At 34.5% G+C, this 26188-nt stretch overlaps 4 protein-coding genes across 4 annotated transcripts; 3 read left to right on the top strand and 1 right to left on the bottom strand.

Annotated features, from left to right (window-relative positions):
• Positions 1-2069: 2069 nt before the first annotated feature.
• Positions 2070-7154, bottom strand: LOC107487141 (secretory carrier-associated membrane protein 4). The gene is made up of 12 exons (XM_016107738.3): positions 6926-7154; positions 5767-5880; positions 5621-5683; positions 5399-5432; positions 4978-5100; positions 4657-4719; positions 4480-4573; positions 4290-4335; positions 4133-4200; positions 3469-3517; positions 2728-2793; positions 2070-2477 (listed from the first exon to the last, which is right to left on the bottom strand). The coding sequence occupies exons 1-12, from the start codon at positions 6977-6979 to the stop codon at positions 2445-2447; spliced, it is 807 nt and encodes a 268-aa protein (XP_015963224.1). The 5' UTR covers positions 6980-7154; the 3' UTR covers positions 2070-2444.
• Positions 7155-11285: 4131 nt separating this feature from the next.
• On the top strand, positions 11286-15860 carry LOC107487142 (DEAD-box ATP-dependent RNA helicase 5). Its single transcript, XM_016107739.3, is given in 13 exon segments — positions 11286-11957; positions 12041-12165; positions 12697-12802; positions 12805-12878; positions 13217-13295; positions 13511-13596; positions 13676-13732; positions 13817-13884; positions 14141-14209; positions 14287-14380; positions 14975-15139; positions 15234-15326; positions 15483-15860. Coding segments are annotated over 13 exon segments (1638 nt in total). The 5' UTR covers positions 11286-11428; the 3' UTR covers positions 15576-15860.
• Positions 15861-18793: 2933 nt separating this feature from the next.
• On the top strand, positions 18794-21923 carry LOC107487143 (disease resistance protein RPM1-like). The gene has a single exon (XM_016107741.3). The coding sequence runs from the start codon at positions 18945-18947 to the stop codon at positions 21774-21776; it is 2832 nt and encodes a 943-aa protein (XP_015963227.1). The 5' UTR covers positions 18794-18944; the 3' UTR covers positions 21777-21923.
• A 664-nt stretch (positions 21924-22587) lies between these two features.
• Positions 22588-26097, top strand: LOC107487144 (disease resistance protein RPM1-like). The gene has a single exon (XM_016107742.3). The coding sequence runs from the start codon at positions 23060-23062 to the stop codon at positions 25868-25870; it is 2811 nt and encodes a 936-aa protein (XP_015963228.1). The 5' UTR covers positions 22588-23059; the 3' UTR covers positions 25871-26097.
• The last annotated feature ends 91 nt before the right edge of the window (positions 26098-26188 follow it).

Raw genomic sequence — 26188 nt, 5'->3', positions numbered from 1 at the left:
TGCTGTAAAGAAACATGCATGATGAAAGCCATGTATATTTTTTTTTTATCAAGGACCACACAATATTCTCCAGTAGTCTCATATAAAAAGATGTGGACATTGGTTAGTAAGGTACATAAGCATATGCCACATAGCCACAAACGTGTAGTTTTTTCATATTGGTGAAGAATCAAATAAATGGACAATTGGTCAAATACTAACAATATAGTGATTAGTCTAATTTTTGACCATATGTCGCCACCATATAGAATAATAATAATTTTAAACAAATTCAATTATAGTTTATAAAGCAATAGCTAGTTGCTAGTAATGCTAGTTATGTCACTGCCAATATGAGAATATGGTGTTCCATCACACTTGGAGTATATAGTATATGGGATATAGTATTTTTATTAGTTCAGCAGATGGTTTAAGAACTTTGTTTTGGTTAAACCAATTGTTTGTGTTGTATTATGTTCATTGGAACCTTCTTCAAAACTTAAGAAAGGGAAATTAATTAGATGTAGATTCTTGCATATGCACTCTGCGCCGACAAATTACGTGCGTGTGTTTAGGCAAAAGCGAATTCCTTTCACTTAATATTATTACACTATAATTGACGAAGAAGGAGAACATTCGGGTCATATGGTTGGCCAGTGCTGACTTTAGGGTGGAATGATTTATAGATACTCTTTGACTTGCAATAATTAATAATTTTCAGGAGAGTTTTATGTCTACTCTAATCTCTCTTTCAACAGAGTAGTTTGATATCATGTTCATAAATACATAAATATTGAATATCATAAGCCAGATTAGTGTATATTTTATAAATAAAAAAGTTTTATATGTAATAATCTGTCACGATAGTGAACTTTATTTAAAGGTTTGTTGTTGAACCTCCGACACTTTTTTAAACAAACTAGTGAGTTAACTACTAGATTAATTTACATAATTGCTGCATATATAAAGATTTTATGGCCAATTAGTTGATATATAGATAAAAAATTTTCGAATTTTTAATATTTATTAAAGTGAACGAGTAAATTAAACCATACTACCAATCTAAATTGGTTTTTATATGCTCTTTTTGAGATTTACTCTTAAATGCTAATGTTATATCAACTTGTAATTATTTTAATTATAACTATGTACGATAAACCATTGGCGTAAAGCATGCAGCCAGACGTCCATATATGACTATTCAAATATGACACGTAAAGTATGCTATAATAAGACAACCAAACAACATAAATGGAAGGCTCATATAATACATGTATACTTTTTCAACCAAGGAAATATAATATATAGAGCCTTAAGAAAAAAGAAGCTTGCTGTTTTAGTTCAAGTGCCCGTGGCTTGATTCGTATATAAGTGGGCGACATGGCTGGTTTTCTAGACACTTGAATTGGGAACCTACCATGAACCCTTTGCTTGAGCATAACTTTTCCAAATTTCAACTGAGTGCCAACAAAGACGTATTTTTACTGAAATTTGTAGATTACACCATTTGTTTTGCCTGGTGGCATCTAGTATTCTTGTTTATTCATGTTCGTTTTACTTGTTTATGCGTTACACGTTGAGAATTACTTGAGAAAAAAGGTACTGTAATGCTAGCATAGAATAGGCTCAATGATATAAATTGAGAAAAAAGAACAGAAAATTTTGAGATGGATTTAGTCACATGCAAATTTATTCTTAATATAACCTGACAATTGCTTCTTTTCTAATCTGAGCAGAATAAACTCGGATTATAATTAAAGAGGGGGGAATTTGTAGGAAGATTTTGACCAATTCTCTACCAAGAAATATCAGTAATAATAAATTCACATAAACCTGTATGCTCTTCGATAATTGTCACTTTGAAGAAACACTCAGGTTATAATTCATTGGTTTTTTTTATTTTTAAATGAGAAACAGTTATACGCTTCTGTTCAAGGTTAGAATTCAGCTGTTTCGAGCTTATGTCCAAGGTTGTAGCTGGCGCATTAGATGTTCATAACATCTCAAAATCAACTTTGTTGATAAAACAACTCATTTTATTTTATTTTTTTTCTTTGTTTTTTCTTCCTTTGTTTTTTCGGATGGCTACATACAAATCATTTCCATGACGGTAATTGAATAAGTATAATGGAATACAATTTGTCTGAATGATCAGCAAATTTAGGGTCTAGGTGGATCTGTATCACCAATACAATGCCACTAAACTAGTACTAACAATGGGAATCTACTACACATGCTTATCAAAATCAAATTCTCATCTCACTGGAGGAAATACACTAGACTTCACAAACTACAAATTACACACCCTAAACTTTCATACAATCACTAGAGTAACATCGAACAATATCACAAATTAGATATTGTGACGAAAAATGAAGCGCATAGGCAAAAATAAAGAATATACTAAGCCACAATGGCCAGTGACTGAATCATAAATGCCGATGGATCAAAACCTGAGAACAACATCACTTATGTCCCCGGAAATACAAGTATATTTTCTGCAGACACAAGGGAAAGAAACAATCAGCAAACCACTGTTCAATATATGCTACCACCTACCAGGATAATAACTAACATCTGCGACCATTGTTTGCAATCATGGACATGTTTTAGAGATTTATTATTATTATTATTATTTAAATTCTGAATGTTGCAGTAAATAGTCCATGTTGATATTATTTGAAGTTTTGGACTTTCCAAAGCTGGGGAGCAATATAAATATTTGATTGCAAATGTCTTATCCCTCACCTGAAGCACCCACAAGCTTAGAAGAGCCTCCAAGCAAAATAGACCAAATCCAACCAAGTAGAATATCTGCAACAACACCAAACATAAATTGGACTTGAACATGCAAGCACAAGCAAACAACTGTGGAACTTGAATTTTTTCATGAAGGTACAGAAATTTTCCTTTGTGAACCTAATTCAAGTTGAAAAGTGTACAATATAAACAGCTTTTCCAATATCCTCAATTCCAGAGCATCAAGATCATTTTGTTCTAACAAAAAAATATATCAAACAAGAAACACTAATCTCACATTACTCATGCCTTACAGAAGCTAGGCACCAGTCACTCTAGTTCCATATATGTCGAATTCCCACAAACTATACATCCCTTCATCTGAATTGAAGGTCCTGAATTAGTTCCTTGGATATCATTTTGTTTGTTTCTCAGATAAGATCAAGTGCAAATAACAAGAGATGGACATCAACATTATCTTAAACTGTCTCCATGGACGTATGACATTCATTAATCAGATCTTAAAGACACTTTTCATTTTAAGGTACCTAAAAGCATGTCTCCCTTTACATTTCAAGGGTTATAAGATCAACCAAGACTGACGGTGCTTCTAAATTTTTAATAAATAACTATCATCAGTTACCACACTACAGAATAAAACATTCATGGCTGAAATGATGATATTTCAAGGAATAGATGAAACAGTTTATCCAAACAAGAAAAAAAATGCATCCATCAAAGACAACTTACCCCAACCAATACATGGTCTGAGAAAACATCGATTGCCGCAAGAATGCCCCTGAAATTTTTAATGAATTAATTCAAATGTAAAGAAAAGACTATGTTCATCTAACAGGCACCAATACTTATGACTAAATAAAAGGGTTACCATAAGATAAAAGCCAAAAAGACATGCAAGTATTTTTTATAGAAAGCACACGTGCTAAGTTCCATTTTTGGTGTATTTAGAGCCATGATAGTCCCTCCCCACCTCAATGTGAAAAATAATATGACGAGATAATATCAATAAGTATGTGTTGCCTCTCTAATCCTGCATATGCCTACACAAGTGAAGTGTTCGTTTGGACCACCAAAAACATTACAAACGCCCTGATGCTTTAATATACATGACATTCTCCAAGCGAGGTCATTTAACCAAATAGCAATTTCTTACAGAAACAGAACAAACATTCAATTCTAGTCATACTACCCCCGACCTACAGTAAAAATCTTATCATTGGAAATGTACAAACCAGCATGTTCTAAGATGCAAGTTTTGAAAACTTCTACCCTTAGTCTCTTTCTAAATTCGCCAAAATTATTGGCAATACCAAGTACATATACGAATCAAATAGCAACAACTTTATGGAACTTTAATTAGACAAGCTCTATAAGGAAAATATGCAGAACTTACGTTAATGATTTTCCATGAAAAACAACAGGAGGCGCAATTGCAGCAAAGATGCAAAATGCAATATGAATCTGCATCAAGACAGTAATTAAAAAAAGAATTAATAAGTTGTTCTCATCTCACGAATATTATGCTAGCATCAAACAATAGAACAGCTTACCAAGTAGAACAAGAAAAACCAACCAAACTTCAGTGCACTATCCGTACTGCATATAAAAAACAATTAAGTCAGTAGACTATAAAGTATAAACCGATACACTAAAACCTCCCCACCTATTAACTAAAAGGGAACCATACTAGGCACAAACCCTTGTACTTAGGCAGTTTTATCAATGCTTAACATGGTTTACCTCATAGCACGATAGAGGGGCCTGTACCAAAGCACGTATGAAAGTGGAACCCCAAGAAGAGCATAAATAACCGCAAGGAAAAAAATTTTAGAGCCTGCACTTATTTTACACAAATCCAAATCACTTCACTAGAAAGGGGGAGCTGGAAATATCAAAAGAGTAGAAGAATCAGCTTACCGCCGCCTCTGATCCAACAGACAATCACAGCAACTACATTAAAAACTAGGCATAGAACAATTCCTGAAAAGATATAAAAAAAAGCTAAGCGGAAAAAAAAATTAAGAACAAGTTGGTTGTATAGTATTGTGAAGAAAAATCCACATGTCTACTAATATTGAAAATTAGATCATGAAATAGCACAACAGAGTTTAGATTTATTTCCTTTAATTTGGGAGACCTACAAGCAGTTACTCATTTTAACTAAGAGAACACATAATATGTCTCGGAAACAACCAACCAGGCTGCCTAATAAATAATAAGATAGTTAAGCAACCATACCTAACCAACTTGCAAAGGCCAAATATTGCAGCCTCTGAGCATGAACTGGTATCTCATTGGCAATATCATGGTGAATGATTGGGAAAAATGGAGGCCAATTCTTATCATCAACAGGCACACCAGCTGATAAGCAAATGTTGAAAATAAAACAGGTTACTGACTTGGCATAAATTTACTCTATATTTGGATGTATGGAAAGAAATTCTTTTTTTAGTTTTAAAATTTTTTGTTTTTCAGTCAAAGAGAAACTGAAGAATTAGAGGGAATGAAAACTCGAGAAACAAACTTTTCTCTACAAGTTTTCCCTCCATTTAAAATTTCAATTTTTCCTCTCCTCTTTCTTTTTGTCACCTCATAAACTAGAAATACAACAAAAAGATACTTAATCAAGAAGGTCACATGTTTGAGTCTCATTATTCACCTTTAGCAACAGCTTCTTCTCTTCTTTTTATTTCCTGCGTATACATTTTGAAAGAGTCAAAATCCTTGAAGGCAAAGCATACCAGTTAATTAATAGTAGAACAAAAAATAAGAACATATAGATGAAGACAGTTAATAAATGTAATTGTTATAGGTACTCTGAAAGAGTCAACAATAAATATGCTAAAAAGCAAGATCCTAGAGAAAAAGTTGAAAAATCAACCTTCTCTCTCCTTTTCAAATCTGCTTCCCAAGCTGCTAGCTCTTGTCCCTTTTTCTTAGAGTCCTATATTTACATCACAGAAGCAAAATCAGCCTCTTGAAGAGAATCCAAGTCTTAAGAAAATCATTGAATTAACAAGGCATTACAGTTGTAACGTCCAAAGGAATATCAACTGTAGCATCATGTCTTTGGCCAAAGCCCACTGGTTCAGATGACATTTGTGGAATACGTGATTTTGATCCAGGAGCACCAGCACCATTCTGTAAGATTTCCACGAATAGAATGAAACGGCTATTTTATGACACAAATGATAATGATAAAGCATCAATTGCTAAAACTTCGAAAACTAACAAGTTGCACACCAGAATGAAACTATAACACCCACATTATCTCAACAAGATGGCTTTCAAAGATTGGCTGGTAGAATTAGTTAATTAAAACTTACATGGTTTCAATCAAACATCTCATAAAGAGCAAAATTAGATCTAAAATAAAGCTCAAATCATTAAGTAAATCAAATTCTGTCTTTAATGGTAAAACACTAAACTACATATTGGCAATATTGTGATATATTTGCAATTGAAACCAACAACACACTGCAAACTCAAAAATATGCAGGAGACAAGACAGCAAAACCAGTGTGATCATCACACTTTTTGTGCCATTTTCAAAGTTGCAGCAGATCCACAGCAAAAAGATGTTATTCAACGTTTAAGCATTTCTGCTAGGCACAATTTGAAAATTATGTCTACAAACCACATCATATATGTTTAAATACAAGAACAACACTTCAACTTAAACAAGCCAGCTTGATATACAACTTGATAAAAAAAGAATAGAACTATGCCACATCAATCATGAGTTCATGACTGGGAAAGACAAAAAGCTAACGATTAAAATAAAACAGAGAAAACACGCATAGCCTATAGCAGTACGAGCATTCACTAAAATACGCGGAGTTCATAGACCAAATAATAGAAACCGCAAACTTACGTAGTTTCAGATCCACAAACATGCACACTAAGCTACACGCGGATTTGGCATCTCAATGCAGATTCGCAAACACAATCGTTCTCAATTTTCCGAACAAGAGAAGTGAAATTACAGCAAAAGACCAAACTAGCAAACCACAGATCCAGATCAAAGTAGAAGCCACGTAAGCATTCTATTTTTTCAGTTATAGAAAAACAGGTCCATCACCAAAATCTAGCTAGTTTAAGAGATACAATATCGGATCTGAAGAAAAACAAGCACTAAAATTAGAAACAGATCGAGAATGTGAAAATGTGAGTGAGAATAGATTACCGAGAAAGGATTAACTTCTTCTTCGAACGGATTAGGATCCTGGTGGCGATTCATGGTGAATGAGAGAGCTTAGATTTAGATCCCTAAATTTTTTGAAGGGAGAAATATGCGTTGGGAGTGCCACAGAATAACCGAACGGACGAACGAACGAACAGTTAGGTGCGTGACTGCGTGAGTGAGTGAGACACTGTTTTTAAATTTGAAGTGCGTGCGGTGAGAGAAAGCACTTTTCACGCTTTTTCTTGAAGTTGGATTGGCTTGTTCGCAAGGCGCGGGAGGTGCTGTTTGGTAATCTTACACAACACACGAGTGGAATCATGTTATTGGCCAACTAAATTCCTATATCTGAAAAAGAAAGATTTGAGAATAATTTTAGTTGTGAACTTAATTTGAAATTTTTAAAAAACTAAATTAGTTAGATAAAATTAGCAAATGAACTATTTTGTTTCCAGTATAAGTTAACCCATCCATCTTAGTTTACATTAAGCTAATCCAATAGTTCTCAAAAAATTGAGATGATAGATTTTTTGTCGGTTTTAATATAATTTTAAATTGTTGTTCTATAATTTAAGTAGAGCTTTGAGATTTATAATAGATTTAGATTTTGTATTTTTTTTTAAGTTAAGACTAAGACTCAAATTTATAATTTTTAGATGAATATGAAAAAACTATTCATAAAATAAATTCTTTAGTGATTGTGAAATTATGTTTATCTATCTACATTTACATTGAATAAAATCTTTACTACTTAAAAGAGAAAGATAGATGCAGGCTTCACTAAAAATTTAAGATACTAATGCTTGTGCTGATAAGTTTGTTGATTAAGATCATATTCTACATTTTGGATGTCATATTTTAAAATTTTTATCATTTACCTTCTTGTGTTCTTATTGATTTTAATTTAGAGCTTATTTTTGTTCTATTAAATAACCTAAAAAAATGAGTGTGTAATTTTTAGAGTAATGGGCATAATTGGTTAGTATTTTGTAGGAGTGGTAAAACGGGTCGAATTCGGCGGACTAATCTGCTAAACCCGCTAAACAATGCGGGTCGGGTTAGAATTTGGAGGCCAGCAAATTAAAAAACCACCAAATTGGCGGGTTTTAGCGGGGCGGGACGGGGCAGTCCGCCGGACCGAAGATTTTTATTTTTTATTTTTTATTAAATAAAAGAGTAATTACTATTATAAAATTAATAATTATAGAATTTTTAAACACTTTTTTTTATTTTTTGTTTTTATTCTTCTTTTAGTTATTAACTTTATTTATAGCGCCCGCCAACCCATCAATCCGCCATAAAGCGGGACAGACTAGCAAACCCATTTATGGAGCGGGCCGGCCCGTTTTGCCACCTCTAGTATTTTGGACAATAGTCCTATTGTTGACAAAGAAGAGTTATCAATAATCAAATTTTTTATAATAACAAATAATAATTTATTTTTATTAATTTAAAAAAATTATTTATACATATATTTTTTATAGTCTTACTACATATTTAATTTTCTTTTGCAACTAAACTCAATCAAATTAATTTAAAGTTCAAACATAATAAAAAGCAATTTCATTAGTGAAAGTGTGTCGACACACTTCAACTTCCACACATATTATGCGCTTCTTTCTTTTGTCTTTTGTGTTTTTCTTTTTTTTTTTGCATTCCTTCTTCTTCTTTGCATGCAGTTGCTGTGTTTTTCTTTTCTTTTCCTTTTCATCTTCCTGGTAATTTTTTGTAGTATTATATATGTCTTTTTTTTCTTTGTCTGCTTTTTTTCTCTTTTTATGTTTATATTTTTGTTAAGAGGGTGAAATAAGAAGAATTATAAGAATGTGAGACTAGAGAAGAAGAAAAAGAGGATGAGGAATTTTGAATTATACAGAATTTATTAGAAAACAACACTGAAATTTCTTAACAATAACATCAAAACTTCTTAATATCGACATGAAATTTAACCACAAAAACACAGCTTCTTTAATACTGTAATTTTTTTTTTTTTGCTTCTTATGATGATGATGATGATGAAGGAGGGGTTTTAAATTGTTATTCTTATTTTTTTTAGAAATATTGCTTCTTATATTAGACTTGAATAAATATTATTACAATTTTATTTAATTGAATGAATGTAAAAAATAAATTGCATACTAAAATATCACAAGTTAGCATTGAAATTACTTGAATGAACATGTTAGTACTATATTGCAATCTTATTTAGTTGAATGGATATAAGTTCACACTAATTAGATTAAATTTTTGCCAGAAACAAAAAACACCGAAATTTTTTAATCTTAACACTGAAATGTTGTTACAAAAACTTCTTAATTTTAACACCAAAATTTTACTATAAACTCAGAAATATCTTCTTATTATTCCTTATGCTTCAACGAGAACTTATTTTCTTTCTCTACTTACTAACTAAAGATAATGAGAATAAATATTTTAATTTGATATTCTAATCTTATTAGGTAATCAAAATGATCAAGATAACGAAGAATAAGAGGAGGAGTTTTGAATTGTTATTTTTACTTTTTTTTTAGGAATATTATTTCTCATATTAGACTTGAATGAACATGTAGTACAATCTTATTTAATTGAATGAAAGTAAAAAATAAATTACATAAAAGATCACAAGATAATACCAAAATTACTTGAATGAATATGTTTGTACTATATTAGAATCTTATTTAGTTGAATGAATATAGTTTCACACTTATTGAATTGAATTATTACCAGAAACAAAAGATACCAAAATTTATTAATTTTGACACTGAAATATTGTTACGAAATCACAGAAATATATTTTTTAATGCTACATTTTTTGCTTCTTATTCTTTTTTTTCAGTTATTCTTACTTCTTTTAAAAGCATCGCTTCTCAATTAGATTTTAATGCACACTTATTGGATTGAAATCTTACATGTGCAAAAAAATTAAAGAAGAATGAAAGAGGAAAAGAAGCACTGTAATTTACATATAAAAAAAAAGACAATGACGACGATGATGATGGTAAAGGAAGAGGAAAAGGAAAGAGAAGAATAAACTTAAATGAGAAAGGAAGGAAGAGGAAGAGGAGGAGGTAGTGATGGTGATGACAACGACGACGATAATGAAAAAAAAATATAAGGACAAATAAGGAGAATAAGAAGAAATAGTAGCAGCAGCATTAACATAACGATGATGATGATGATGATGATGATGATAACGATGATGATGATGATGATGATGATGATGATGATGATGATGATGATGATGATGATGGAGGAGGAGGAAAAGGAAAGAGAGGAGAATAAATTTAAATGAGAAAGGAATGAGAAGGAAGAAAAGGAGGAGATAGTAGTGGTAGTAATGGTGATGACGACAATGATAACAAAAGAGAAAGATAAGAAAAAAAATAAAAAAATAAGAAGAAGAAGCGCATGAACGACAAACACATTATAATAATTTAGTTAAACTTAATTAGATAAATAACTTGAATGTAAAACTTTTTTTTATTTTGAATTATATTATTTTAGAAAATACTACTTTATTTTTTTTCAATCAATCAAAGCTCACACAAAATATGAGAGGAATTAAGATTATATATTTTTTAAAAAATAATTATAATTTTGATCACCTGACAATTGTTTTATTTTATTTTTTTATAATATGTCTTAACTCAAGAGACTACTTAATTAAAGGAGATTCAAACTCTTAATATTTATTTAAGTGAATTAATAAATTAATTACTAAATCAATCTAAATTGGCTACAATACAATAGCTTTACTATGTGATGGTTTTTTTTTTTTTTGGTCATGGTACTATGTGATGATGAAGCAGAGCTGTGAAATTTTTTTTTGGTTCTTTTCAAACATTGGGCCTTGCCTGCCTTAAGCTCATTCTCGAAGATCTGAGCCATCACCGCATCTGAAGAAAGCCATAAAACACTTGACCCCGAAAAAAAAAAAATCGTGAGAGAAGCCACAATCCACAAATTTGGAAATATTCATCGGGAATATGCCATTTGAAAAAGCTCTATAATTTCATTTGGCCATAATTTATGGTTGTGCTAATTATTTGTAAACCAAAATAAACTATAATTAAAATTCCAATTATATGTAAAACTAATTGTAAACTTCAATGTAATGATTATTTCAATAAAAACTGGTCTTATGTAAATTATATATATTATTTATGACAAATTTGTAAAATAATATATCAATCACCAGTAAAATAACACTCCCATATTTGTTTATCTTACATATTTTTGTTTAAAGAAAAAAAATAGTGTATTTTCCTTATATTTTTTATTTTTAGTTCAACTGATGATGTATTTAATTTGCTTTTAATTTAGAGTTCTAAGTTCTAACTATAAAGAGGTCAAATATTTAAAAAAGTCAAAACCCTAACAAATACTACACAAAGCCTTCGTACTTGCGCCTCTGTGCGGTTTCTTCTCGGGCACTGGTTCGCGCGCTGCGTAGCGGTTTCCACTTTCCTCACTTCACTTCGTTCCACACTTTCCACCTCCAAAACCATGGGTCGCAAACACGACGCCGTTGTCGCAGCCGAACCAGTTGCCGTGCCATCACCAGCAGGAGAAGCCCCAAACAGTCCCAAACTCAAATCCGAGAAGAAGAAGAAAAAGCACAAGAACAAAGACAAACACAACCAAGAACAAAACGGAACCGCTAGTCCAAAAAGAAAGCTCGACGAGATCCAGCCTCGAAACGCCGCCGAATCCGACAAGGGGAAAAAGAAGAAGAAGAAGCACAAGCGCGATTCGGAAGAGAACGTGGAGGAAACCAAAGCTGAATCCGTTGATGGAGCTGGCGGAGGCGGCGGAGGAGGAGATGAGTCGGTTACCGACGGGCATGTGGCGGTTACCGGGAAGAACGCCGGAGAGGCGAAGTACGCGCCGGTGAAGAGCTTCGCTGGTTCGGGGCTGCCGGAAAACGTGCTGGAGTGCTGCAAGGGCTTCGAGAAGCCGTCGCCGATTCAGTCACGTGCATGGCCTTTCTTGTTGGACGGTCGTGATCTCATCGGAATCGCTGCAACTGGTTCAGGTGTGTTGTTGTGAATGACTTGTGATGAAAATTTAATGAATTCGGAGTGTGATTTTGATGAGCTTTTATGTATGTTATCACAGGGAAGACGCTGGCGTTTGGGATTCCTGCCGTTATGCACGTTCTGAGCAAGCGGAAGAATAAAGCGGTGAAGGGTCGGAACCCTCTTTGCCTCGTGCTCTCTCCTACCAGGGAGCTAGCTCAACAAGTATGCTTCTTATCTTTTAATGCATAGGTTGTTGTTTCATTGATTTTAGGCTCTTTATCTTTCAAAACCATTGCGTCACACTTTGCCTATTGCTTAGTTCATTGAGATGCAGCATTACATTCAAATGGAGTTATTCCTACTTAGTCAAAGGACTAAAATGAACATTACCTCCTTGTTATTCACATATAATTTTATATATTTGTACACAAACACAGAAACCATGAGGCGTGATGGACTTCAACCTCCTATTTCAATAGTGTGCAAAGTACATGTCCTTAGCTATTAGCATATATCCCTCTTTTTTGTAATGCTATAATTTCCTGTCATTTGATTATGACTGTAATCTTGAATCGTGATATATTAGTGAGATGGGTGTCATGATTTTCCTTCTTCATACTATAAAAAAGTTTCCTTGTTTGTTAAGGATATAACCTCTGGTGAATTTAACTTGGATCTTCGACTTAATGGGTACAGATGTTAATTTGCTAAATGATAAATATGCATCTAAAGGCTTTCTTATTTGTATTGCAGATTTCAGATGTTATGTGTGATGCTGGTAAGTCTTGTGGTGTGGAGTCAGTTTGTTTGTATGGTGGAACCTCCAAAGGGCCACAAATCTCGTCACTGAAATCTGGCATCGTAAGTTAATTTCATTAAGTATACAGGATTTGATTGAAATGGGTGTCTGTAGCCTAAAAGATGTATCTTTTGTGGTAAGTAGTAAAGTTTCTAGCAAACTGCTGTTCATCCGTTCTCACTCATAGTGCATTTTTCTAGATGAAATTGAAAACAAGTTGTCAATCAATCATGTATTTTCGTGGTGGTCTAACTAGTGGGTAGTGGGCTCAGATCACCTTAATGTGAATTACTTCATTGTACATATACTAAATGCTGGTGTTGGAGTTCCCCGAAGTTGAGTTTAGACATAATTTGTGTATCATCTAATTCTTGTTGGCTCTGCTTTACATAACATTTCGCTTTCCTTTTGTATTTGTGTATTTCTATAATTTTATGTTGAGTAGATGCTTATATTATTGTTTGTTTGTCTAAGGTGCTTGATGAAGCAGATCGGATGCTTGACATGGGTTTCGAACAAGTAGTCCGCTCTATACTGGGTCAGACATGCTCTGGTATGAGGCTTACAGTTTAATTGTTCCTGGTTTTCTTCATATCAACTTTCTTCTTTCAATTTTAGTTCTTGTCCTTTACCTTAAATTCTGTCACTTGATGCACTAGATCTACAGTTTCAAAATTTGATTCAACAATAAGTTGTGTAAATATGTTTTACTACCACAATTTGTTCCCAGCTTATTTATTTTATTGATGGAATTCTAATAATTTGCAGTTCGCCAAATGGTGATGTTTAGCGCTACTTGGCCCTTACCAGTTCATCAGTTAGCACAGGAGTTTATGGATCCCAACCCTGTAAAAGTCTGTATCTAGATTTTAGAAGAGGCTTTCAACTAGTTTTTTATTTAGTTGTGGAAACTGATTTTTGAACTTGTGACAGGTTGTTGTAGGTTCAGAAGATTTAGCTGCGAATCATGATGTCATGCAGATAGTTGAGGTCTGTATTTGACCAAATCTAGTCTACATTTGTTTGTTTTAAATGTTTTTGTTGACTAGTGGAAAAATCTTGTTGCATTCATAGGTCTTGGATGACCGTGCGCGTGATAACCGACTGGTTGCTTTACTGGAAAAATACCACAAATCTCAGAGGTCTCTCTCCATGATAATTAATCCTTAAAACTAGAGATATCTTCCCAGGAAGCAGTGAATAGTTAATATATTGGATCAAGTTGTTGCTATCCTTAATTCCTAACATTTTCCAGTGTTCGTTTGGTTTTCAATGAACATATACATGTATTTTTGTAGCCTAAAAAGGACGAGTTATCATGAAGCATATTGGTAGTTGATATTTTCAGACTTAACTATTTTGTTCTACATGTTGATAAGAGTGTGTACCTTTTATCAGGAACCGAGTATTGATCTTTGTTTTGTACAAAATGGAAACCACACGAGTTGAAAGGATGCTTCAACAAGGGTATGCTGTGTGTGTGTGTACACATGTAGTGTTTGTTGTTGACATTAGCTACTTGTGACATGATAAATTCTTTTCAGAGGTTGGAAGGTTGTGTCCATACATGGAGACAAAGCACAACATGATCGTACAAAGGCACTTTCATTATTCAAGAATGGGAGCTGTCCTTTAATGGTATGCTGCTTCAAACTGCGATTATGATTATGAATTGGTACTTGAATACCAGCAAGATTTGGTGTTCCTTTCTCTGAAATACTGACATGTTTGGGGGGTTGATTATTTTCCTTTCATCATTTTTACCGTGTAAATATCTTTTTAGCAGTAATTTATCTTCCTGCCTTATCCATATAATGCTTTACATCCAACTTCCGTTTGTGTTAAGAGTCAACATTTAGTTTTGCAAGGTTAGCTTTGTGACTGCCATATGTTACAATATACTATACTATTGGATAAACTAGTTCAGGTTCTGTCATAAACCTAAAGGCCATCTTTTACATAGCTAGTGAATGGATATAAATTCACTTTGTTACTTCCACTGATCTTCATCCAAACTGAATAGAAGGCAAAGAGATTATCAAGTATCAACTGAGCGTTCCCTTCTGTTTTTATTCTTATTTTCTTTTCTTTTAACTACATTTTTTTGTCTCCCCTGAATGTCTGTTGTGGATAGTGTGCATAAATAGGGTTTGAGGTCTTTCAATTGTTCTGCACAGAGTGTGTGGCTTTGTTCGGTCATTTATTTGACCTAATTTATAATTTATTGGGCAGATTGCTACTGATGTGGCTGCACGTGGATTGGATATTCCAGATGTTGAAGTTGTTATCAACTATAGTTTTCCTTTAACTACAGAAGATTATGTTCATAGAATTGGTCGGACTGGACGAGCTGGTAAAAAGGGTGTTGCCCATACATTCTTCACACAGCAGAATAAGGTGGTATCCATGCCCGATGTATTTGAGGTTCTTTATTTGCCTGTCATGCTGTTTCTCAACTTTTTTTTTGCCACTATTGAATGGAAATATTCAGGGTCTTGCTGGGGAGCTTGTGAATGTATTAAGAGAAGCTGGACAAATTGTGCCAGATGCCCTTTTAAAATTTGGCACACATGTAAAGAAAAAGGTATATTTTCTTCTTCATTTCTCTCTATGCACCTGATCAGGTTTCGTTTCTGATGGTTTATGACTGTTGCGACAAATTTTGCTTTGGATTGCAATCCTTTAGAATTTGTGCAAGATATTCTATTGATGTTTAAACTATCATTTTCTGTTATATTAGGAGTCGAAGCTTTATGGGGCCCACTTTAAGGAAATTTCCGCTGATGCACCGAAGTCTCAAAAAATTACATTTGACAACTCTGACGAAGACTAAATGCATGCTAACTTATGGTTAGTTTTTGGTTGGATGAATATTGGAATTCAGTTGTTTATTCTTTTTACCTCCTGGTTACTTGTTCCTTTAAAAAGGAAATAAGCATATATTATTAGAGCCAGAAGTCGATTAGCTAGTCTTTTCCTCTCGTAGCATTTATGGATCAGAAGATTTTGTCCTTTTCTTTCGTGAGATGATAATCCTTGTATTCACTATGTATAACTACAATTTAGCATCTATAATGGTTTATTAAATTCTATAATTTATGTTTCAGGAGTTCAGTTATTTATTTATTTTTATAGGTTTTGTATCATTTGCTCTGAACTTAAATAGTTTTAAGAAAATTCCTGGTAAGTGGTAATTATTTCATTCTGTTTGGCAACACATATGCCTTAGAAGATGTTCACACCTTGAACTGTATCTTACAAGAAAAATGTTCTGGCATATTTTTACCCCCCACTTTCTCTCTTTTTTTTACCCTCTTTCAGAATATTTCCTTAGTATATTCTATCTTCTAATTAAGGCCCTTGATAATCAGTCACTACTCTGACCTCATAGCTAAGCTGTGACCATTTGAGCCAAGGTGACTTTCATTTAAGACGTGTTGACGAGTATATTTTTTTGCATCAATTAATTTCTTTATATCTTGTCATTTATTTGAATTGGATTAAGCATTGAAGTCTGTTCTCTTCTTGTGGTTAAGAGACGTGCATTATCTTTGAGGATGGATATGTTAAACTATTCATCCATAAGTGCGTGGAAATATATTACTCAATATTGTAAGTATTAGCGTGGAATTACAACTGTTAACAGTGACGTAGTTGACAATTGACATAATTGCAAATGGACAATTGTGGAATTGAATTTCATTGTGGCTGCAGCCTGTAGAGCTGAAATTTTTTATTTTTCATTTGTCGTAAACGTTAAAATCAGAATTATTGAAAGGAATTTACATAAAAATAGTCTTAAAAAGGATTATTCTTCTATTTAAGAAGATCTTTTATTTAGTTTTTCTTTTTTTTAAATTTATTTCAGTCACAAAAAAAAAATCATATCACAATGCTGATAGAAATTGTTCGATCTTTATAAGCATTTTTATATTAATAATATTATTATGTGCATATTAAAAATTGATAATTATATATGTGTATATTTATGTGTTGTTTTATATATATTTTAAGATTTTAAGATATATTTTGTATTTTAATATGTATTTATATATGTGATTGATTTGTTGTTTATTTTTTTTGTTTATATATAACATGATTGTTTTAACTTTTATGTTATGAACAATATATTTGTTTTTGCATTTTTAATTATGATGTTATGTATTTTAACTTTTAAGCCTTTGAAATCAGCGGCGACAGGCGCCTCGTAGGAATGGTCAGCAAAAAAGTTTGTAATCATATACCATAGATTAAATTAAGTGTGGATTTACACAGAATTATTTATACCTATTTATCGAGGCCTGGCCTTTCATATTCAATCATAAACTCTTCATTTTTTAAAGTGTGTTTGTATTAACATTTGTAAATGGAGGTTTGTATAAAATTGATTTTATAGAATTGATTTTGATCAAAAGTGAGTTAGTATTAACGTGGTTTATGTTTGGTAATTTTTATTCAAAATAGATTATAGTAAACTAAATATTGTTTGGATTATATTATTCAAAATTATTTTTAAATAAAAAATTATAAAGGACATGAATTTAAATAATTATGTTATATTATCTTATAATTTTATTTTAAATATTTAAGTAAATTTTAATATTTTTTAGTACTCTCAATATTTTTTAATACTCTAATAGAATTAATAAAATTATAATGCAAAATAAAAAAAATATTCCATACAAAAAAAAAATAACAATAACAATAAAAGAACTCATATAAAAAAAGAATTTTTATAAAAAAATAATAATATACATAAGAGAGTATTAGAAAAAAGTATTATAAAAAAAATAAACATATGAACAATAAAGAATATAATTGGTACATAAAACATAAAGTTTAATCCAACGTAGGTGAATGGAAAAACTAGAATTTTTAACTTTTAAATGTGAGTTGAAGACAGGAATCACTTTTGCTTTTACAACATAAAAATATTGCCAAACATAAAGATGAAGCGTTCAAAGAACTCAAACGGACTTATCTCTTCTCCAACGCAAATCCAAACACAATCGTCTATCCATTTCTTCAGTTAGCAACCAATTTTTTATTTTCTTTCATAACATGATGAATTTTAAAAAATTAATAACTTTGAAAAGTTAAAGGAACCCATGATCACATATTTGAACGTTAATCACTATGGTGATCTTTGCTTAGATTGGAAAAAAGGATTTGATTAGGTAAAGTGGTTTGGACATCATTATCCGCAGTATTAGTACGGCATTCCGTGAGAGCCGCTGAGAAAATAAAATAAAATTTCAAGTGTGATGCTGGTCTAATTTTTTATCTGCATTTTAATTTAGGCATGCTGAGAAAAAGAAAATATCAAAATTTCAAGTGGAACTTTGTATAATTTTTTAAATATAGAAAAATATTGGTCAATATTCCACATCATGGCGCATGGATTGAGTTAGTTTGCACATGATTTGCTCAATGTGCAATCTGTTATTTGTAAGTACATAAGTCTACACCCAAAAAGAATTTGCATAATCTGGACGCGTATTAGAGACCACAATAGTTGATGAAAAACAATAAGAATCAACGTTTCCAACTAAACAAGCTTACTAAGTAACCACCCAGAAGTTACAAGGAAACTCTATGTACTTGTTTTCTTAAAATATTCAGGATTCTGTTAATGTAGCCAAGCCAATTCTGTGGTCAATGTCCTTAGGCAACCCCAATGGTTAGGCCTTTGCCCTCTCTTCACAGAAACAAATTCATCCCTATAAACGATTTTGGTAAAACACATGACGCAGTGTAGATTCTAAAGTATTGATCAAGTAGTACCATATGCCAAAAGTGATTTGCAGCGACGAGTTTCCTCTTTTAAAATCAGCTTATGATGGATAATATATAATTGGGTTTTATCATTGGCAATATCTTGACTTTTTAATTAAAAAACAAAAGTTTGCTCATAGTATGTCTTCTTGTTTTGTTCCCGGAAAATACCATGAAACATCCTTTTCATCGTGTGGAGACATGGTTTTATTATGTAGGACTTTGTGAGCTACAAGCAAAAGGACCTTAGAAAATAGTAATATAATGGTGGTTGACCATTTCCTTGCTAGTGCTTATTAGAACGCATTCCTGAGAATAAAAACTACAACCCAGAAAACAGGTTCACAAGTCCTTCATACAAACCAGACTTCTTAGTTCTTATAAAAAAGAAATCATTGAAAAAGAGAGAAGAAAAGATTGAAGTTAGATGGCAGAAAGTCCAGTGTCCTTTCTATTGGACAAGCTGACTACTTTACTTCAAGAAGAAGTGAATCTCCAGAGAGGGGTGAGTGATGATATTCGGCATATTAAAGGCGAACTGGAACGGCACAAGGCCATCTTAAGGGTGGCTGATGCACTTGAAGACAAAGACCATGAACTCCAAGAATGGATCAAAAGAGTTAGAGAGATTGCCTATGAAATGGAAGATGCTATAGATGAGTTCAATGTTCGCCTTGTTGATCAACATATGCATGGCAGCAATTCTTCTCTTACTCACAAGATTGTTTTCACATGGAAAACCTTGAAAGCTCGGCGCCAGATCGGTTCACACATACAAGAGATCAAATCCAGATTGGATGTTATCTCCATGGAGCGTCCCAGCATGTATGGGATAGGCTCAAGGTCTAGTCAGAGGCTATCGTCAAGGCTTGATAGCCAAGGCGACGCGCTTCTGCTAGAGGAAGCTGATCTTGTAGGAATTGACACACCCAAGAAGCAGCTAAGTGATTTGCTTTTCAAAGATGAACCAAATAGGGATGTGATTGCCATTTATGGAATGGGAGGGTTGGGGAAAACTACATTGGCAAAGCAAGTCTATGATGACCCAAAAGTGAAGAAGCGTTTCAGGATTCATGCTTGGGTTATTGTTTCTCAATCTTTCAAGTTAGAAGAGCTCCTGAGAGACCTGGTTCAACAGCTCTACAATGTGATTGGCAAACCAGCCCCTGAAGCAGTTGGACAAATGAGAAGTGACAAGCTCAAAGAGGTGATCAAGAATTTGCTTCAGAGAAGCAGGTACCTGATTGTGCTGGATGATGTATGGCATGTAAATGTCTGGGATTCTGTGAAATATGCTCTCCCCAACAATAGCCGAGGCAGCAGAGTAATGCTTACCACGCGCAAGCGAAACGTGGCTATGTCTTCGTGTGCTGAGTTTGGTAAGGTATATAACCTTGAATTCTTGTCTGAGCATGAAGCTTGGTCACTTTTTTGTAGGAAGACATTTCAGGGGAACTCATGCCCTTCTCACTTGGAACAAGTTTGCTGGAATATCTTGAAACTGTGTGGGGGTCTGCCACTAGCAATTGTAGCAATCAGTGGTGCTTTGGCCACAAGGGATAAGACAAACATTGAAGAATGGCAAATGGTTTGCAGAAGTTTTGGGGCTGAAATGGAAGGCAATGACAAGCTGGAGGACATGAAGAAAGTGCTTTCCCTGAGCTTCAATGAGTTACCTTACTACCTAAAATCCTGTTTGTTGTACTTAAGCATCTTCCCAGAATTTCATGCCATAGAGCATATGAGATTGATTCGTTTGTGGATAGCCGAAGGGTTCGTGGTTGGAGAAGATGGAAAGACACTGGAGGAAGTTGCAGACAGTTACCTCAAAGAGCTCTTGAACAGAAGTCTGCTACAAGTAGTACAGAAAACCAGTGATGGCAGGATGAAGACGTGTCGCATGCACGACCTCATTAGGGAGATTGTCACTTTGAAATCAAAGAATCAGAACTTTGCAACCATAGCAAAAGAACCAGACATAACCTGGCCAGACAAAGTTCGACGCCTATCAGTCATAAACACAATGAATAACATTCAGCAAAACAAGACATTCCAACTTAGATCTCTGCTAATGTTTGCCTTATCAGATGCTAACCATGATTTTTCTCTACATGCAGTATGTTCCACTGGTTATAGGTTACTTAGAGTGTTAGATTTGCAGGATTCTCCATTGCAGGTTTTTCCTGCTCAAGTTGTCAATCTTTACCTTCTAAAGTTCCTGAGTTTGAAGAATACAAAGGTGAAAAGCATTCCAGCCTCCATTAAGAAGCTGCAACACCTTGAGACATTGGACCTTAAACACTCCAATGTCACAGAATTACCTGTTGAAATTGTGGAGCTGCAGCGATTGCGCCATCTCTTGGTGTACCGGTATGAGATTGAATCCTATGCTTACTTCCATTCAAAGTATGGCTTCAAGGTGTCTGCCCCAATAGGAAAGATGCAATCTTTGCAAAAGCTATGTTTCATAGAGGTAGATCAAGGAAGTAAGGCCTTGATGATTGAGCTTGGAAAACTTACACAACTTAGGAGGCTAGGCATAAGGAAGATGAGGCGAGAAGATGGGGCTGCTTTGTGCTTTTCCATTGAGAAGATGATCAATCTCCGGTCATTGTCCATAACTGCAATCAATGAAGATGAGATCATTGACATTCACTGCATTTCCAAGCCTCCTCAGTATCTCCGGCAACTCTACTTGAGTGGACGTTTAGAGAAGTTCCCACAATGGATTCAATCTCTCAAGAATTTGGCCAAAGTGCATCTAAAATGGAGCCGGCTAAAGGAGGATCCTCTGGTATATCTTCAAGACTTGCCAAATCTAAGGCATCTTGAGTTTCTTCAGGTTTATGTTGGAGACAAATTGCATTTCAGGGCTGACAAGTTCCAAAATCTAAAAGTTTTAGGCCTTGATGAAATAGATGGACTGAAATCTATGATAATGGAGGAGGGAGCAATGCCTGGACTTAAGAAGCTGATCATCCAGCGCTGCGGCGCATTGAGGCAGGTACCATTAGGCATTGAACACCTAAGTAAACTAAAGTCAATCGAGTTTTTCGACATGCCTGAAGAATTGATTTCAGCACTGCGTCCAAATGGAGGGAAAGATAATTGGAGAGTACAACATGTTCCAGTTGTATACTCCACATATTGGAGGGATGGTGGTTGGGATGTCTATTCTTTAGACACTTTTGGGGAGAGAGAGACTGATTCTAGTGCTGTAATGAGAAGTCTAGAGCTTCCTACTCTTTGGAAGGTTTAGCATTCATTCACTATTCAAACTTCAAACTTCTGTTTTCCATCAGATTGCATATGTCAGTCATGGCAACTTTTTTATTTTTTTGCCATCAGATTGTATGCATATTTTGCTTCTTGAATTCAGAGGTTGATGAATAAAATTGTTTTAACATTTTAGTTTACCAACACAAAAAAAGATGGTAGTGTTAATTTGATTACACCAAGTCAAACGATGCATTCAGTGTTACAGCCAGCAGGTTTAATAGAGTAACAAAGAAAGGGGCAAACTAAATAAAATAGTATCTGGTTGATTTTTATTTTTATTTCTCGAAATACTTAGAATTTATATTTTGATTCAGTTATACCATTCATCATATTCTGGAACACCATATGCCTGTGACTGGAATTATGGACATATAATTGGATGTATATGTGTGAAAAGATACCTGGAGGAGATTTTTGCTAGTGGTATCATATTTTTAAATGGTTATGAAAATAACTTAATAATCTTATTAAATGCTTTTTTACCAAAAAGAATCAAATTTATACTTGAGATAGCATGCCAAAGAATATTTTTTTAAAATATTACTGAATTAAAAGTTGTTACACCATAATTTATTTCTCCAAACAGCATGCCATCATTGAATTATTATGCAACACACAGGGGGGATGAATTTCATATTACCACAAAACTAATTCATTAGATAATTATCTAAATAATAATTGAACATTGAAATATATGTTTTGCAATTAAATTAGAGTGGTGTCATGTGCTTCTATGTTGTCTACATGTGTAATATTTATTTTGAAGGTTTATTTGCGTTGTGAAACATTCGTTGAAAAACTTCGGATAGTCGAAAATTCTATGTAGTGTGTTTTGGTAGTGGAAAGATATGGTTTCAAGTTGGTGTTTACGAGCCACAAGCATTGCCTTCAGCACCAAACAGGATCCTTCCTGGAGAAAAAAAATCAATGGTAGCTTGACCATTTCAACCTTGTTGATTATGAATAGTACATCCCTGACCCTGAGAATATTATAACTTTGGCAATCAAAGTTGAAGACAACTATATATAACCACACAGGAATTCATAGATATTATCATCAACTTGCATGTTTGCAACTATTACTTTGCAGAGAAGACACCTTCATTCCATCAAAAAGAATAACCAGAACCCCCAATCATCAGATTCTTGCAACCTTTTCTAGCAAGTGATAATAATCACAACTCCTATTCCATCAAATTCTTGTAAATTTTCCTATCAAGGGGAAGAGTATAGGCACTTTGAAACGTTGAAGTGCAACAGAAAATGGCAGAAACTACCGTTTCCTTTCTGCTGGACAAGATGAGTGCCTTACTTCAAGAAGAAGTGAATCTGCAGAGAGGGGTCCAACATGAAGTTCAGTACATCAAAGAAGAACTGGAACGCCACATGGCCATCTTAAGGGTGGCTGATGCTCTGGAAGGAAAAGATCCTGAACTCAAAGTATGGCTTCAACGTGTGAGAGAAATTGCTGAAGCTATGGAAGATGCTATAGATGAATTCAATTATCAAGACAACAAATCATCTTCTACTTTTTCGAAGATCAAGAACATGAAAGCTCGGCATGAGATTGCATCAGAAATACAACAGATCAAATCTAGACTTGAATTCATCTCCAAGGAACGTCCCAGCTTATACAGGGTAGGCTCTAGGTTGAGTCCACGGTTGCCACCAAAGATTGACAGCCAAGGAGATGCACTTCTGCTAGAGGAAGCTGATTTAGTAGGAATTGACAAACCCAAGAAGCAGCTGTGTGATTTGCTTTTCAGTAACGAAGCAGGTCGTTTTGTAATTCCCATTCATGGGATGGGAGGCTTGGGGAAAACTACATTGGCAAAGCAAGTCTATGATGATGCCAAAGTGAAGAAGCGTTTCAAGATTCATGCTTGGGTTAGTGTCTCTCATCCTTTCCAAATAGAAGAACTCCTCAAAGACCTTGTTCACCAGCTCCATAATGTCATTGGCAAACCAGCTCCTGAAGAAGTTGGACAAATGAAAAGTGACAAGTTGAAAGAGGTGATCAAGAATCTACTTCAGCAAAGCAGGTACCTCATTGTGCTGGATGATGTCTGGCATATAAATGTCTGGGATTCAGTCAAACTTGCTTTGCCTAATAACAACCGAGGAAGTAGAGTAATGCTTACCACGCGCAACAAAAACGTAGCATTGTATTCCTGCACTGAATTGGGTAAGGACTTTCACCCTGAATTCTTACCTGAACAAGAAGCCTGGTCTCTCTTCTGTAGGAAAACATTTCAGGATAACTCATGCCCTCCTCATCTGGAAGAAGTTTGTCAGAAAATCTTAAAAATGTGTGGGGGGTTGCCACTAGCCATTGTAGCAATCGGTGGTGCTTTGACCACAACAAACAAGGCAAACATAGAAGAATGGCAGATAGTTTACAGAAGTTTTGGGTCTGAAATTGAAGGCAATGACAAACTGGAGAACATGAACAAAGTGCTTTTGCTAAGCTTCAATGAATTACCTTACTATCTCAAATCTTGCTTGATGTATCTGAGCATCTTCCCAGAATTTCATGCTATTGAGCATATGAGATTGATTCGCTTATGGATAGCTGAAGGGTTTGTCATTGAAGAAGGTGGAAAGACCCTGGAGGAAGTTGCGGAAAGCTACCTAAAGGAGCTCTTGGACAGAAGTCTGTTGCAAGTGGTAGAAAAAACCGGTGATGGCAGGATGAAGACTTGTCGAATGCATGATGTTTTAAGGGAGATCATAAATTTGAAGTCAAAGGATCAGAACTTTGCAACAGTAGTCAAAGAACAATCCATAGTCTGGCCAGAGAGAGTTCGACGCTTATCACTCGTCAACACCACACATAACATACAGCAAAATAGGACAACATTCCAACTTCGCTCTCTCCTAATGTTTGCCTTATCAGACTCACTTGATCATTTCTCTATACAAGCAGTATGTTCCACTGGTTATAAGTTGCTTAGAGTGTTAGATTTGCAGGATGCACCTTTGGAGGTATTTCCTGATGGAATTGTTACCCTTTTCCTTCTTAAGTATCTAAGTTTAAGGAACACAAAGGTGAAAAGAATTCCCAGTTCCATTAAGAAGCTGAAACAACTGGAGACTTTGGATCTTAAACATTCCCATGTCACTGAATTGCCAGTTGAAATTGTGGAGCTGCACATGTTACGCCATCTCCTGGTGTACCGCTATGAAGTTGAATCCTATGCATATTTCCACTCAAGGCATGGCTTCAAGTTGGCTGCCCCAATAGGAAACATGCAATCTTTGCAGAAGCTATGTTTTATAGAGGCAGACCAAGGAGGTAAAGCTTTGATGGTTGAGCTAGGAAGACTTATTCAGCTTAGGAGGCTCGGCATTAGAAAGATGAGGGAGGAAGACGGAGCTGCTTTATGTTCTTCCATTGAGAAGATGATCAACCTCCAATCACTGTCAGTAACTGCAATTGAAGATGACAAGATAATTGATATTCACAACATTTCCAGCCCACCTCAGTTCCTTCAGCGCTTATACTTGAGTGGCCGCTTAGAGAAGTTTCCACAATGGATTAGCACACTTAAGAATTTGGCCAAAGTGCATCTAAAATGGAGCCAGCTAAAGGAGGATCCTCTGGTATATCTTCAAGGTTTGCCAAATCTACGGCATCTTGAGCTTCTTCATGTGTATGTTGGTGAGACATTGCATTTCAGGGCTAAGGGGTTCCCAAGTCTGAAGATTCTAGGCCTTGATGATTTAGATGGATTGAAACACATGATAGTGGAGGAGGGAGCAATGCCTGGTCTTAAGAAGCTCGTCATGCAGCGCTGCAAGTCGTTCAAGCAGGCACCAAAAGGCATTGAACACCTAAGTAAATTAAAAACAATAGAGTTTTTTGACATGCCTGAAGAGTTGATTACAGCACTACTTCCGAATGGAGGCCAAGATAATTGGAGAGTTCAACATGTCCCAGCTGTTTATTCCTCATACTGGAGGGATCGTGATTGGGATGTGTACTCACTGGAGACTTTTGCAGAGAGAGCCTATGACTGCAGTCATGATGCTGCTATGAGTAGTCATGAAATTCGCACACTTTGGAAGGTTTAAATGAGTTGGTTTTCTTTTTCTGTTTTCCATCAGCTTGCATAATGACAGCAAATGTCTTTACAAGTTTCAACCAAATAAATCAAGGAGCATCCTTTTGCTTCTTGAGTTTAGAGACTGGTGAATAAAATGTTCAATACTTTTGGTTTACAGACGGATTTGGATTTTGTAGCTGTGAATAAAATGGTCATAGGGTTACTATTAAACTGTTACACTGATGGTACTATCCTTATAAGATATCATACTTTTGTACTTTTTCCTAAATGTACTTTTCCCTTGCAATTCAAAGCTCACTGATTCACTGAACCGAACCCAGCCATT

Source organism: Arachis duranensis, chromosome 5 (genome assembly GCF_000817695.3).
Source record: "Arachis duranensis cultivar V14167 chromosome 5, aradu.V14167.gnm2.J7QH, whole genome shotgun sequence".
NCBI lineage: Eukaryota > Viridiplantae > Streptophyta > Magnoliopsida > Fabales > Fabaceae > Arachis > Arachis duranensis.
Note: the sequence above shows the minus strand (reverse complement) of the source record. Positions and strands in the feature narration are given on the sequence as shown.